The 15,873-nt window shown below is 42.1% G+C and overlaps 2 protein-coding genes across 2 annotated transcripts in view; both read left to right on the plus strand.

Annotated features, from left to right (window-relative positions):
- Positions 1-887: 887 nt before the first annotated feature.
- Positions 888-4,539, plus strand: CSUI_000235 (rna recognition motif (or rnp domain) protein; the record flags this gene model as incomplete). The annotated part of the gene is made up of 5 exons (XM_068060469.1): positions 888-1,064; positions 1,983-2,083; positions 2,794-2,859; positions 3,606-3,762; positions 4,162-4,539. Coding segments are annotated over 5 exons (879 nt in total), but the record flags the coding sequence as incomplete, so codon positions are not given.
- A 590-nt stretch (positions 4,540-5,129) lies between these two features.
- The window catches only part of CSUI_000236 (atp synthase (c ac39) subunit), an 11,229-nt gene continuing 485 nt past the window's right edge, over positions 5,130-15,873 (plus strand). Inside the window, exons 1-11 of the mRNA XM_068060470.1 lie at positions 5,130-5,247; positions 6,291-6,344; positions 7,674-7,779; positions 9,204-9,405; positions 10,468-10,571; positions 11,320-11,434; positions 12,421-12,485; positions 13,294-13,341; positions 14,363-14,486; positions 15,058-15,125; positions 15,719-15,873. The exon at positions 15,719-15,873 is cut by the window's right edge and continues 485 nt beyond it. Coding sequence (XP_067927553.1) covers positions 5,171-5,247; positions 6,291-6,344; positions 7,674-7,779; positions 9,204-9,405; positions 10,468-10,571; positions 11,320-11,434; positions 12,421-12,485; positions 13,294-13,341; positions 14,363-14,486; positions 15,058-15,125; positions 15,719-15,784 — 1,029 coding nt within the window. The 5' untranslated portion in view covers positions 5,130-5,170 and the 3' untranslated portion in view covers positions 15,785-15,873. The remainder of the gene's footprint in view (positions 5,248-6,290; positions 6,345-7,673; positions 7,780-9,203; positions 9,406-10,467; positions 10,572-11,319; positions 11,435-12,420; positions 12,486-13,293; positions 13,342-14,362; positions 14,487-15,057; positions 15,126-15,718) is intronic.

Below are 15,873 nucleotides of genomic sequence, written 5' to 3' on the forward strand. Positions count from 1 at the left end.
AAAGAGAGAATAAGAAAGAAAGATAGAAAAGAATTGTCAGATGAAGAGAGAAAAGGAAATTGCAGTGAAGCCATCAAGAAGAGACAGAGAGATAGATAAAAAGCAGATAGATAGATAGATTAAAGATCGATAGAGATAGATGAAAGGCAGATAAGTAGGGAGGTTGATGATAGATAGGTGTTGTATAGACGAGAGGGGGCAGAGTATTATATAGGAACAGTGGATGAAAGAGTAAATGTACAATAGGTCTGTCTGTCTATCTCTTCTTTCTTTCTTTCTCGTCAGCAAGAATGAATATCTTCTCTTCTCTCTCTTCATACACATGTCTATTCTTCATCTCTCTATATGTACGAATCCTGTGTGTATGTCTATGTATGTATGCCTGTGTGTTCGTGTCTCTCTATATCTAGTGTAGCAAGCCTGGAAGGACTTCTTGTCCACGTGTATTGGAAGTCGATACTTGACGGCTTATCTACATATGCATTTACATGCATAGATACAAAGCTATATATCCATCTCTCTCTCTCTAGTGTATAGATCAATACGTATACATATCTATATATATATATATGTATATATGTATGTGGATGTATATATGTATGTGGATGTATGTATGGGCTGTATTTGTTTGCATAGAATTGAGTGTGAATAGAATGGAGTGCATGCACGCCTATGCATTCTCTCGAAAATTCTTCTTCCTCTTCTTCGCTTTCTTTTCCTGACTAGGAAGGAGAAGAAAGAAGGAGGAAGGAAAAGAGGAAGACTACTCGTTTCTATCCCCTCGCATACATCTCTCTCTCTCTCTTCTTTCTTTCTTTCCTTTTTCTTTCTTTCTTTCTTTCTTATGACTTATCTTCTTTCTTCTTCTTGTCGTGTGTATGTTAGGTCTCCCACTGTTCTTTGCTCCTCCTCCTGAGCTAGCTCCTCTAGTTTGGACATCTCAAGAAGAAGAAGAAGGAGGAGGAGAAAATGGTGAAGAAGAAGAAGAAGGAAAGAATGAGGAGAAGAGAAAGTCAAAGAAGCAGATCTCTCCCCCTGTACTGCTCTTATCACGACTCTCCATAGTAAGCAGAACAGAGAAGGACAGAAACGAAAGATATATGGAGAAAGAGAGAGGAAAGAAAAGAGACAAGAAGAAGAAGACGAGCGGAAAGACACACCTGTATTCATGCATACATCTCTTTATGAATACATATCGTATCTTATTTAGAATGTGACGTAGAGCGGAGAGAAAGAAAGAGAGATAGAGAGAGACAGGGGCATTTCTTCTTCTTCTTTCTCTTCATCTCCTCCTCCATCTGTCTTCTTCTTTCCGTCATCCTGCTGTAGATTCTTTTGTACTTCTTCTTATCTTGGATCGACCTCTCTCTCGATCTTTCTTCCTGTATTCTGCGATGAATCTATCAATCTCTCTCTCTCTCTCCATGGTCTTTCTTCTTTTCTCCTCTCTCTTGAGTTAGGTTTTTTCTTTTCTTCTTCTTCTTCCTCTTTTCGTCCGTAGTGTGTCTCACGCCATTCTTTCCACGGATAGCTTTTCTATCGCTCTCCCTCTACCATTCCTTCTACTGTAGCTCTATCGCCCTTAAGTCCCCCTCCTCGCATCTCTATCTATCCTAACACCTTCTATCTACATACACGTCAAGTCACATATAGCTCTATACACGACGCCTCTATGTCGTGTGCCTGCTAAATCAAGACATGACTATCTAGATACAGGTAGATACAGATAGAGATAGATCCGTGATAAGAGAGAGAGAGAGAGAGAGAAAGTGTATCGATAGATAGCTATTGCTCGAGTCACGAGACGCGGTGTAGACGCACATCACATATTTGAAGAGACAGCACTATGTACATAGAGAGAGAGAGAGAGTTTTCTCTTTCTTTCTCTTCGTCTTTCTTTCTCTTTCTTTCTTTCTTTCTCTTCATCTTTCTTTCTTTCTCTTCATCTTTCCTTTTTGGTGTGGTTCGTTTGTATTCTTCAGTGGCTTACAGACGTCAGTGTGAGAGACGCAGCGACGACTTCCTGCGGACGTGTGCGAGCCATTCGAATTCTCACATCTCCTTACGATGGAAAATCTACCGGGTCAGCTGCTCTCTTCCCCTATCTATCTATCTATCTCTCTGTCTATCTATCTATCCATCGTTATTCTCTCTGTCTATCTCTCTCTCTATGTATCTCTATCTATCTATTCAACTATTTCTTTCTTTCTTTCGTTCTTTTTACGGCTTATGAGGTGTGTGTTTCTCTTCTTCTTTCTTTTTCTTCTTCGTGTGTATGTGTGTGCCTTTGTTTCTTCCATACATTCGTGGATCTGCTGATCGGGTGATGAGGGGAAGAGAAGAAGAAGAAGAAAGGAAAAAAGGATTTCTATGGAGTAGAGAGAGAGAGGGTCGTAGCGATGTGTTCATGAATGGGGTGGTGACTGCATTTTCTTTTCGTACTCCAGAATATACGTCGACCTATATAGAGAGAGAGAGATGTAGACAGATAGATAGCTATACATACGCAGAGAGAGAGACAGAGAGGTAAAGAAGGTGAGATAGAGGTAGTCTTCCTTGTGTCTTACACTCCTTCGCCTTCTTCCGGCTTCTGTCCCTTTCTTTCTTCGTTTTCTGTCTCGTGAGGAATCTTTCTCGACACTGTGTCTATAATGCCTAACTGTTTTAATCTGTCTCTCTTCTGTCTATCTGTCTGTCCATCCTTCCATCGACATGTATATAATCTTCTTTCTCTCTTTTCTTTCTTTTCTTATCTCTTTCTTCTTCTTCTTCATGTGCTTTTGTGTGTCTTAGGCTGGGTTTACTGCAGTTCACACGGTCTGCGGACGCGGAACGAGCTGTACATACACTCCCCGCTGCGTAAGCAAACAGTCGCCTCCTAATCCTCCTCCTCCTCCTCGCCGATCGAAAGAGAGAGACAAAGAGTCACACAGAGAGATAGATCAAAGATGCATTTATAAGAAGATAGAGAGACTAAGATAGATGAATAGATAGATAGATAAAGGTAGATAGCTAGATAGGAGAAGAGAACGAGGGAGGGGGAGACAAAGAGTGAGACAGGGAGAGACATTAAGGGGATGAAGAGATATAGAAATTGAGAAGGACAGAAAGAAAGGAGATAGAGATAGAAAGGTGTTAATGTGGAGTACGTGTATGGAATGAGGAAGATCAAGGGAGGGGGAGAGGCAGGCAAAGTGTGAGAAAGTGTGTCTGTGTGTTTCTCTCACTTGTCTAAGAGATGAATCAGAAAAGCTTGTTCTTCTTCTTCTCCTTCTTTCTTTTTACTTTCCTCTTCATTCTGAGAAGAAGAAGAAGAGGGACAGTTTCTTCTGTATGGGTTGAAAGGCTTGTAGATAGGAAGTAAGCAGACGGTGTGGAGTGCTCTTTCCCTTTGCATCTCCATGTGTTGAACCTAGGATAGACGTAAACCTAAACAGGCGGCCGATTCTTATGATGACCCTCACCTTCTTCTTTCTGAACTTTCTCATCTCCCTCTCTTCAGCTTCCCCTCCTTTCTAATCTTTCTTATCTCTTTCTTTTCTTTCTTTCTTATCTCTTTCTTTCTTATCTCTTTCTTTCTTTTCTTTCTTTCTTTTGTGTGTTAGACTTCAGAGTAAGCAAGAGGGGTTTGCGAGTACATCGGTGGTCGCTGCAGTTCTCCCCTCTGCGATAGCTGAAGCTCTCGATCGTGTTGAATCGACAGACAAAGGGGGGAGTGGAGGTGTACACTGGACCCGGGGAGGAGAAATCCCTAGACATTTGGTAAGCGAAGCGCAATGGCGATTTATATCAAGGCTACAGACTTCTCTACGCACTTCCGTCTCGTGCTTCTGAGAGAACAGCAAAGCTTTCACATGATGTGTATACTACGATGCAGACAGAGAGAGAGAGAGAGATGGATAGGCGGATATGGATATCTTCTGGCATGCATCTATTTAGAGAGATATCTCTGCTCGAAAGGTGTTAGAAGATGTTGATCTATCTGTCTTCAATCTATCTATCTATCTCTCTCTATCTGTCTTTCTTTAATCTATCTATCTATCAGTCTTTCTTTAATCTATCTATCTTATTTTATCTATCTATCTTGAGTCTCTTTATGTTGTAGTGTGTGTGTGTTGTATTTTTGCTTGTGTGGTTTTATACTTTGGGGTGTATGTACAGCTGGAGAAGATTTTTGCATTCGCCAATCAGCCTGTCCCTTGTGATAAGACGTCTAAAATCCCAGCCTCCTGGTCGACAGGCGCGGCTTCTACAGGCGGCCAGGAGGTCTTATTAAAGAATGTCTCTGACGCAGTTAACAATGAAGAAGAGGGAGAAAGAGCGATAGAAGGAGAAGGAAGAGCAGGCGTAAAGAAAGCGATAAAAGAAGAAGACCTTCAGCTTCATTCTCTTCGTCAGGGGGGAAGAGGAGGAGGAGAAGAAGAAGAAGGAGATATTAGAGAGAAGAAGAGAAGAAGAGACGAAGAAGATCAGGACGGAGAAGAAGAGGGAAAACAACCGGAGCTTCTGGATTCACTTGGAGCAGCTAGAACGCTGTATGTACACCTCATATCTCATCTTCCCGCCGCTTTCTATACAATTTATCTCAAACAGTGTTGAGAGCTCTTCTTATTATGATGACTGTCTATCTTTAGTCTATCTATCTATCTATCTTCAATCTATCTATCTTCTATCCATTTATCTTTCTATCTCTCATCTGTATATATCCATCCTTGATGTATCTGTAATCTATCTTCTTCGTCTTCTTTGTCTCTTCATGTCCTTTGAAATATATTCTATCTCCATACGGATGCCTGGCTGTTGTTCTCCCCGGTCAGGTATCTCCTTCCACCCCTTGTATGATCTAGACACCTATCTCGTCTTCTCTATTTTTGATCCTTATGAGCCTCTTCTCCTCTCTCTTTCAACACAACGACCTTATGTGAACGCTGCTTCCATCTCCTCAGTAGGGATCCACTATTGAGGAATTCTAGACAGATAGATAAATAGATTAAGGATAGATAGATCAAAGATAGATAGATGAAGATCTATGGGTAGATGCCCATTTTTTTAGGTGACGCCGATGTTGATGTGTGAGGGGGCATGCTTTGGGTGTTTTTTCTTCTTGTGTATTGTTGTGTATGTTTTAGATCTTCGTTCTGCTTTAGAAGAGACAGACTATGGCTCATTCATGCAAGATGAACCTCTCCCTTTAGCTGTGCCTACAATCTCTCAAAAGTGCAGAGAAAAAATGGCAGATGAATTCCGGTAAGTGGGGGGACATCTATCTCTCTTTCTTGAAAAGAACATCTCTATCTCTCTCTCTCCCTTCCTCACTTTCTATTCCGTCTCTCCCTCTTCTTATTGTTGTATAGCGTTCTAATAGACGATATTTTTTCCTCCAAGGAAAGAGAATGAAGAAGCCTCAGGGTGTGTTTTCTTTTTTGTTTAAGAGAGGAGAGATGCAAGCGAAATGGGGGGAGGAAGCGCAGGTCCAAAGTTGTTTTTTTTTTCCAAATCGATACTCCACCCTCGACTCTCTCTGTATACATAGATATCTATCTACGCAGATATGTGTCGATACACATGCAAAATTCTCTTTCACAACATACTCAGCTCGACTTTGCGTCCATCACACCTCCTATCACGAGTATTACTCCTCCTGTGTTACATCTATATGTATCTATATATATCTATATATTTATTTATACATCTTTGTCTACATACAATGTCTGTAGATACCCGTATCACTATTGTATGTGTGGACATGGTTATCTCTCTCTATATATATATATATGTATGCATTGGCATCTGGAGAAACGCAATGAGGAAGGAACGAGGAGTGAGCGGGGGGTGTGGGATTGTCTTAGATGGTAGGTAATAGAGTGGATGTTTTGTGAGTTAGATGCTTTGCTGGGTCATCTGTCCTTCAGATGAGGTCGTTCTATGCAATGCACGGAGGCATGATGTACCAACTGGGAACTGTAGACTTTCCCTCTCTCTCTTCACGTTGATAGATAGAGAGATAGATGAAAGAAAGAAAGAAAGATAGATCTAGATAGATAGATAGGACGCGTCTATTCTTGTGTACATGCGGATCGAGTTACATGCATGCAGTGTTCCTCTCTCTCAAGAGTGATGGGAGAATCTCACCTCGTCTTCTTACCCGTCAGATTTTGATAGATAGCTTTATAGTCTGCGTCGGTACAGTCTATGTATTCGTCATTCATTCTCGTGCTTTCCGATGAACGAGGAAAACGTCTCTCTCTCTCTCTCTGTCGTTATCTTGTTTTTCTTTTCTTCTGCTTTAGACACATGCGGTCTCAAGCATATGAACCTCTCGGCACCTTCCTCGACTTCATTGCGTAAGGCTCTCCCTTCTCGCCCGCTCTCTACAAACGTGTACATACATCTATATCTGTATTTCTCTCTCCACATATACATACATATATATATAGAGAGAGAGAGAGAGAGAGACATACACAAGTATGTCCCGTGTGTATGTACATGTACGTATGTATATATATATATATATATAACCTACGTGCATTCCTTCCTGGTAAAGAAGCGCGTCTGTATATTTCTAGTGTGTGTGTATCACTTGGGAATTCAGTTTGATGTCTTAGTATTGCTCCTCCTCTCATGCCCGCTATGACTACTTCCCTCATGTTTCTTCACGAGGATGTTGTATAGTGCTCTCTCGAGTCCTACTGTCTGCTTAAGCGTGGAAGTGCATGCAGAAGAAACGAGCGGGCATCACTGCGTCTCGACCATGTCTGGATATCACACAGTGTGTCTACCTTTCCATGCTGTAAGAGCTTTTTCTTCTTCCACATGACGTCGCATGTAGCTATGAGATATAAGTCTACTTATGGTATGTATTTGTAAATAGATATAGATACATGTCAATACATCGGAATACCACAGATATGTGTGTATACGCAAGTATCTACATATGTGTGTTCGTATATGTATGTATGTATGACTTGTGCTGAAGTGGCTGGCGTGATGTGTTGCTTCACCGTTTTTCCATAGTGGCTGTATCTATTGTAGAAGGACAGCTTTTTCCTCTCTTCTCTCTTTCAAGCGGCCTCTCATTTTAGGCCAAATACCTCTGCATGCATTGGTTCCATCTGTCCCTGTCTCTACGACTCTCCGGAGATGTACATGTACATTTCACCCTATCTATCCGCATATATATATATATATAGCAGTAGCTGCAAACGAGACACATACTAGAGTGTATATCTCTATGCTTCCCTACTCCTCGCCTTCTGCGTGGGGTCTCTTTGCGATGGCATCATAGATGGATGTAGGCTTTTTACTTTCTTGGAGGCCTAAGCTACTTGTACACCTTATGAGGTGTACATACACCTACGTAGAAATTCTTTCTCCTACATGTCTTGGAGAAAGATGTAGAGGGCGCGCATGAGGACACGCATGTACATACATATCTGCTTGTTCGTTCTTCTTATATGTACGACGGTCATCTTCCTATGCTAAGACCCATTATTTACTTCACTTTCTTCGTACTTGCGGGGAGATGCGTCTCTTATCAAGCTCACATAGATACAAGACTCTATAAAGGTCTATCGGAGAACGTATATCTGTATATCTATATCTATATATCTATATATGTGTGTATATGTTTGTGAATACATGCAAGTGTGCATGCGGTTGTTGTTTGTTGCTAGGACGGAGAAGATGATTGATAACGTAGTAGGACTCATCCAGGGAGCCTTAAATAGAAAATCGGCACATGAACTTCTAGCAAGAGTCGACCCCATGGGATACTTCCAGGTACTCTCCTTCTCCTCTTCCTTTTGTGATGTGCTTCTTTCTATGAAGACCGCTTCCTCTTTCTGTTTCTTCTACATCGAAGATAGATCAAAAAGCACCTCCAGCCCATTCTCTCCTTACGAAGATAGATAGATAGATAGACTGAAGGTAGATAGATAGATAGAGAAAGGGGGAGCTGCTAGAGAGGAAGGAGATAGCTTATGGTTGTGAGGTAGAATGGGGCCGAGTCCATTTCTTCCCATGTCGAAAGAGAGGCTATAATGCAGTCCCCTACTGTTCTTTTTCTGTACCTATAGACATCTCTTAAGACAGAGAATGATCAGATGGCCGTGTGCGATGTAGACTAGATCTCCAAATCATGCGAGCTTCATACGACACGTGCAGTGCCCCATTCACCGCTTTGTGTGACGGGTATGTATATCTGTATAGATACAGATGTGAAGGGCATATACATATATATATGTATATATAGATATATATACGTATAAGGGATATGTCGTTCAGGCATTGAAGTGTATACACTGCGGCTAGCTGTGATCTCCCTTTCTTCTTGATAGCACTGAAAGTCCCATATCATTCCTTCTCCCATTTTTCGCAAGCATTTCTTCTCTCTCTCTGTGAAACAGTTCGCCTCTTTGTCTGTTGACTGAAATAGAAGGGTTTTTCTTTTCAATCCTTCTTGCTCGTCGTCTCTATCGAGAGGCAGTTGTATTGGTAGGACCAGTAAGAGAGAGACATTGATATGACCTTGCTGAAGTGTCATGTACCTAATGCATGTCTTGCATCTCCATACGTGTACTTATACATATACACACGTACATACATATCCATACATACGTAACATATTCATACATACACATTCATATATAGATAGATATATAGTTTGATACCTACATATTACTCGTACGTACGGAGATCTCCTCGATGATCTTTCTTGGTATACATGGAGGTTAAAGAACTCCTTGATATTTCTTTATCGCCCTGACACACTCTGACTTCTCTTCAGTCTAATCGAATCTCGCTTTCCCATGGAGACACCCGTCTCACCTGAGCTTTACCGGCTTAATAGAACAACATCCCGCACGTCTAGCCTTCTTATAACTATAGTTGTTAAACAACTTCTTTCCTCACCCCCTATGTATGAAATAGATAGAGAGAAGGATTAGAGATACATAGATAGATAGGAGGGGAAGTCTTGTGCTTATCAAGGGGGATCTGAGATAGCTAAGACTCGGAGAGCGACACACATTGCGACTTCTTGAATCCCTTGTAAAAGTCGATGATGACCAGGGAGATGAATGATTTGACTTAGACTCCTGCGACTCTTCCTGTTTTCATTTGTATCTCCTTCTTCCTCTTTTGCTTTCCCGTCACCTCCTCCTTTACCTTCTTTGTGATCTTCTGGATCTTCTGTGGCTGACTAGGAAATGGCGGCGATTGCTAATATGGATCTGACGACAAGCTATGAAGAATTGTATCGAGCTCTTCTTATTGATACGCCTGTTGGAAAGTACTTTCAGGCCTTCTTAGAGGAGTCGAGTGCAGTAGCCGCAGCTCATGGCTCTGCAGATCAAGGAGGAAGAAGTCTCGCTGAGGTCGCAAGTATTGTCTCCGAGACCGATATCGGTATGAACCATTTCTATCTATGGAGGTCGTGTGGATATCAACCAAGCTACAAATATGTGTATAGACATATGCACCGAGGTGTTTACAGATATATAGATATATATCTATCTCTCTTTACTACTATGTCTCTTAATTGTCAGTTCATTCATTCTACCTATGTCTGTTTATGTTTCGCCGCTGTCTATTTATCTATCTGCTTATGTACATTATGTGTATCTTTGCTTACCTATCCATTTATCTGTCTGTTGATCTATTGAACTTCCTCTCATGTGTACATCTCTCACTGGAGGTCTTTCTTCACTAGGCGTCTTATATGCATGTATTCTCCTCTCTCTGTTTGTGTCTCTTCTTCTGTCGAGGTGTATGTACACATCGTCAGTCCCGTTGTTTGCATGTTTTGCCATAGAAGTAGAAGCATAGAGAGAGCTTTATGTTGGTGTACAAGGAGGTCTTGGAGAGCTAGAGCTCGAGATGAAGATGCTAATTTTGATCTACCTGTTGATCTACCAACTCCTACAAGTTTTCTTTCTTCTTCTTCGTCCATCTCTCCTCTCTTTGATACTGATACTTCTTATCGTCCTTTCCTTCACGTGTAATACCTATATATATATATATACATGTTTATGTGTATACATATGTATATGTATAGGTAAACATGTAGATGTATGTATCTTCAGTGTAGATGTTGTCAAATACATACACTCTCTTCTTCGTGTCATAAGTGATCATACGTGTACAGCGGATGCATGCATGCCTAGGTAGGGGGTGGGTTGATCAGCAGATACATGAGAGAAGGCACGAGTCAGTGCTTAGACGCGTATGTCTAGAAGAAGAAGAGATTGAAGTGAATGAGAATTCTTTCGTAGAGTTGTTGCTTGCTCGGAGAAGCGCCATATACATACACGGTTGACGGATCATATCTGATGGAACAAGAAGAAGAACTTCTCACGCACCAGGCCTACTGTACCCATGATGGCAACTTGGCTCTCCGTATGTAGATACAGGGGTATGTGTGTGTCTATCTCTGTATGCCGGTTTTCTGTGTGTATGATATGTGAATAGAGTTAATGAGGAATAGCTTAAAGAAGGGTTGGCTCGAAGACTTCTATGCTTTCTCACAGTCTCTAGGAGGAACAACCAAGGAGGTCATGACGCATATCCTGAAGGTGAGTGTCTCTCTAGCTAACTAGCTAGTCAGATTTCTCTTCTTTCTCTTCTTCTATTAGTCTTATCCTCTTCATTCTCAGTCGACTTCCACAGTGGTAATATGCACGAAGAGGGAGAGATAAAGACAGGAAAACGGCTGCTGGCGAAACCACTTTCTAGACATGTTGCTCTTGAATGTCTGTTCTCTCTTCTCGCACGCAAATACATATCATGTAGGTACAGTCTATGCATTTCCATAGTCACGTTGATATATACATACGTATATATATTGATATATATATATGTAAAGTATACAAGTCGGCTAGTTGGCATGAGTGATAGGTAGATTCTTGTTTATGGTTTCTTTCGGATTTCCCTCACATAGAGGAAGTTGTCAGCAGGTGCATTTCTTGTCTTCTATCTAGATCATAACACGAAGCATATTCATCGATCACTTAAATTTATTTCTTTGTAATCTATCTATCTATCTGTGTGTCTATCTCCATTCTATCGGTCTCTTTATGGTCTATCTATCCATATATCTACCTATGTGGCCGGTTTCATTCTTTTCTATGGAGGGAAGGGGGATTTGTCACTAGTAGAACCGGTGCATAGTCCTATGTATCGCCTTTCGCCTTATGTTTGGTATCTTTCTTTACGACGAGTGATGACAAAAGATTTTCTTCTTCTTTTCTTCTCTCAAGAAAGTTGGGTGGTTATCGATTAAGGCTTCGTTTTCTTCTTTGTGTGTCTTTCTCCTTTAATAAGACGGAAGCCGATTTTCGAGTTCTACGTTTAGTCGTGAATTCGCTCTCTTCCAATCAACAGCAACAGATGGATCGCCAGGCTCTCTATCCTTCCTTTGGATATCTCTACCCAGAAGGTATACAGACACATAGGTATAGATAGACACATAGATGTCTCTTCCTGTCAAAGCAGATATCTCGGGTTTCACTTCACAACAGTTTCTTTAGATCTCATCATTATTATCATCTTTCTTGAGTAGAAAGAACACAACGATCTCTCAGGATATCTAAATATATATATATATATATGTAGTATACATATATGTGTGTATTTGTATACTCTGTAAACATGGAGACTCTTTTTATGTATATATATATGTATATATGAAAGTAGGTAGGGTGTTTGTTTGTATGGTTATGCGTCCGGTCCGTGTTGCCAATGAGGATAGCTGTGAGTGTTTGAGCTGAAGGATGCCGAGGACTTTCTTCTCGGCAGTCTACCTAGGTGTGTCTAGGCTCTTGAGGTCGATCTCCATTGTTGTGAGGACCTTAAGAGATGAAGAAAAAAGGCGAATCTGAGGCCATCTGTGTGGGACTTTTCTTCTTCTTACTGTTCCTATCATGTGCGTGGATTCTCTTCGTTTTCTTCTATGCATGGGATGGATCGAAGAAGGCAGAAGACAGTGAATAGAACTCCTGATCAACCCGTACCTCCACGTGTGCCTTGGTTCATATTCGTGTGAAGGCAGCACTCGATGAAGGCTGCATGCATGTGTCTCTGTGACGATTGTGTTGGCCGAGGCGGAAGAGCTTGGCTAGACAGACAGGCAGACAGTGTCTAGACACAGAGGACATGATGATTCATACATATCCAAAGTTTTTTGCATGTGGTTCGTGTTGGCTGAAGATCCTTCCTCATCAAGTCGTCTTTGTCAGTGACTTTATGCGGAAATTTCTTCTGGATCCCCCTCGGGTGTTCTTCTCTTTTTTCGAATAGTGATGAACGCCGTGGCTATACCCATAGGCCATTCCCATAGGATTGTATTTCGTAACAAGGAAGACGGACGAATGAGATTCTTCCTGTCACTTGTATGCTGGGGGGTCGGCGGTGTGTGGCTAACAGGGACTGATGCTCTGAGGAAGGCTTGGAACGACAATACAGTTCGCGCAGCTCTCTCTCCCTTTGCGGTATGTATGTATGGATGTATGCATGCGCATATGATCTATGGATCAGTGTGTCTATGTATGCATTTCTTCCAACCTTACAGGAGTCTTTTACTTCTCTTTCTGTTCGTGAAAAGTCATGTGAAGCAGAGTCGGGTATCTCTGTGTTGTCCCATCTGTCCCTATCACTGGTGTCTACAACATAGAGGGGTGTGATAGACTCTCTCCACCACAATTTCTCGACGCTAGGGGTAGTAGTAAAAGACTCGAAGATGGATGGATGGATAGATAGATTAACGATAGACTATTGATTAGACCGGTAGTAGACGTGTTCGTTTTCAGATACTAGAACTGAGTTGTTTCGTTCTCCTACACATTCTCATCTTCATCCCTCCGAGAAACTTCTTTCTGACTGCCTTAGTACGTACACGATGTACAAAGGTTCTTTGATAGAGTTTTACTCTTTTCTCTTACTTGGTATAGACCTCTTCATCTCTCGGTAGGAATGTTGGTAGTCTGAGGAATAGACAGCCAACTCAGGCGGAGACCAAAACGTATGTGTGTGTGTCTGTATGTGGCAATATTAGGAATAGTAGCGTGGAGAAAGGGTGGATGTACCTATATGGGTAGTGTATGTTTGCTTGTATGGGAGTTCGTTACAGATGTTGTGTTCGTGCCAAGTTAGAAGGAGAGATAGAGAAGAGGATCGGTTGTCAGGGCTATTAGACTGGGCGAGGCCGAGCAGATCTGAGTTATTCTTAGCTGGCGAGAAAGTCCGGGAGGGATAGAATCTTAGAGTGTTTTAGCCGAGTGGTTTTTTCATTGCATGCAGAAATACTTGAATCTCTACGAGCAGTGTAAGGCTTTCTACGTGAGACAGGTAAGCGCCGACACCGTAGATAGGTATGATCATACTGATGTACATATATAGACATACATGTACTCATAGGTATATACCCTCGGTATATATCCGTATATGTACATGTTTAGACCAACGTGAGTCGTTAAGTGTGCCGAGTGTTGCGGAGAGATGTGTGTGAGATAATACGTACTATTAGACGTCCTTGTATTGTAACGGCAGTGCTGTGACGAAGGCTAGCTAGTCAGCTAGCCAGCAGTGTGTGTCTATCTTGCTATACAAAGAATTCTAGGCTCATGCTACTAACCTCATAAGACTCTCGCTTTTCTTTTTTCTCCTTAGTAGTGGCATTGTGCATAGCAATGTACATACACACAGAGAGGGATTGTATCTATCTCTCACTTTTCTCTTGATCTCTCTCTTTCTATTTCTCAGAGCACCATTGATACCGTATAGCAGTGCTCCCCTGCCCTGACTATAATGACCATAGTAGACGATATACATCTTCTTCTGTTATCTCGATAGGTATCACATTCTCAGAGCAAATCTTCTGTGAGGGTGGTCGGTAGGGAGCTAGTCTGTCTGCCGAAGCGAGGCATCTTGTTGTTGTAGACCATGTATATCTACCTTATATATGAGGAACTTAAAGACGATAGTAACTTTTCGCTTTCATCTCCTTGAAGATACAAGACGTCGTGTCTATCCCATCAGTATAAGATGGAGTCTCCAAGGTCATATCTGTATCTTCTTGGTGTTTTTTCTGACAGCTGGGTCCTTTATGTGTAGCTACATGGAAGGAATACTATCAGAATAGTAGACCTTCATCTCCCGATCTATATGCAGCTAGCTATTCTTCATTCATTCTTCTTGGGTTTCTGTCCTCTGCTTTGCTCCGCGGTATAGTATTGTTCTTTGGTAGAATCTCCTTCTGAAGTATAGGGTCTGCTGTAGAGGAACCTGGTAAAACGGCGTCAGAGATTACCACCTTCGCAGGTGATCTTTGCGAAACCTTTTTTTCTTATATCATTGTGCCTGTCGATAGGATGGAGAGACAGAGCCAGGGACCGATTTGTCGACTACGGGGAAGTTCAAGTCTCTTGAAGATCTTCTCTACAATGAAACAGCATCGATGTGTGAACTGGCCTTCGAGCAACAGTTTCATTACGGTATGACTCCGAGAGAAAGAGAGAATGAGAAAGACGAACAAATATAGACGGGAGGATATGAGTGCGCCTGGACTGTGGTGTTGCGTGGTACACCTATGTATGCATAGATAGATAGATAGATACTTCTTCTAGCCTCCCGGCTCTGGAGTGACCGACTCGGCACGTTCTCAATGGAGTGTAAAAGAAGGCCGTCTCTTGGTCTCAACCCAGGCAGGACATCTAAGATAGTAGTATTAGTAGTACGTCTCTATTATTGTCCTTTTTGTTTAGCTGTTTGTTCGCCTGCCTACTGGGTCGATTGCTGAACGTATGACAGTTCCCTACTATAGGCAAAGTCTATTGACGACCGCAAAGTCGAGTTTTCCTTCAGTTGTGCTTGTGATGCTTTGAAGAGATACACTTGGCCTTATCCCAACTCAGGGCAAGGCTGGGGGGGAGACTATCGAGAAGGAGGTGCTTGAGTGTGTTTACTTGACCGAGTAGGAGTGGGAGTAGACAGAGTGATACTTTGCGTTTACTTGTCTGATATGGCGGTGCTTCTGGTTACGACACTTGGGTTCTTTTTCTTTAGGAATTTATTACGCCTGGGTGAAACTGAAGGAGCAAGAGATTCGTAATATTGTGTGGATTGCAGATATGGTAAGAAGAAGAAGGAGACAGGGAAAGCTTTGTCTCTTTCTTGGTACCGGGCATGGCTGAACTTACGCCGAGAGTGTTTCGTCTGCATGTATGTGAACAGAGGTGTGAGACCTTTTCTATCATGCATTCTACTGTCTGTAGCACGCAGCAACACGAGTTAGATGAGTGATAAGAACGAAATAGACAGAGTTGATTCATTGTAATGTGTTTGAAAGCGCTACCTCATTCTTCATGCTGCCCCCCCCTGGCCTCCGGGATCGTTCCTGAGCTTTTTCGGAAATGCACACCATCTCGGGGGGCTAGACACATACATACGCATACGGACATATTTCATACACACTTATACATACATACAAACATCCATACGCATACACACGTACATACATTGCATAAACAGACCTGCCTTCAGGTGATGTGCGTAGAAACAAGAAGACTGATCTTTTCTCTTGAGAAGAGGAAGAAAAGCGCGGCACGTTGTTCAGGTTTCAACTTTGAACCGCTCGCTTTGAGGTCGCGGCTGTCTCTCTTTTTTCCGGGGCGAACGAAGCGACATGTAGCGACTGTGAATGCTCTTTCTGTGTGTCTCTTTACAGATCCTCATGAAGAAAAAAGAGTTCATCACAGATCAGATTGTACCTCTGTTTCCCCCTCGCGCATAGATGGTTACTCGATACATTTCACGAGGCTTGTTGTTGCGCATTCTCTCCCACGAAGACAATCAGGTGGCCAGCGTCACTCTATACACGAC

The sequence above is a fragment of the Cystoisospora suis genome (genome assembly GCF_002600585.1).
Source record: "Cystoisospora suis strain Wien I chromosome Unknown contig_109, whole genome shotgun sequence".
Lineage (NCBI taxonomy): Eukaryota > Apicomplexa > Conoidasida > Eucoccidiorida > Sarcocystidae > Cystoisospora > Cystoisospora suis.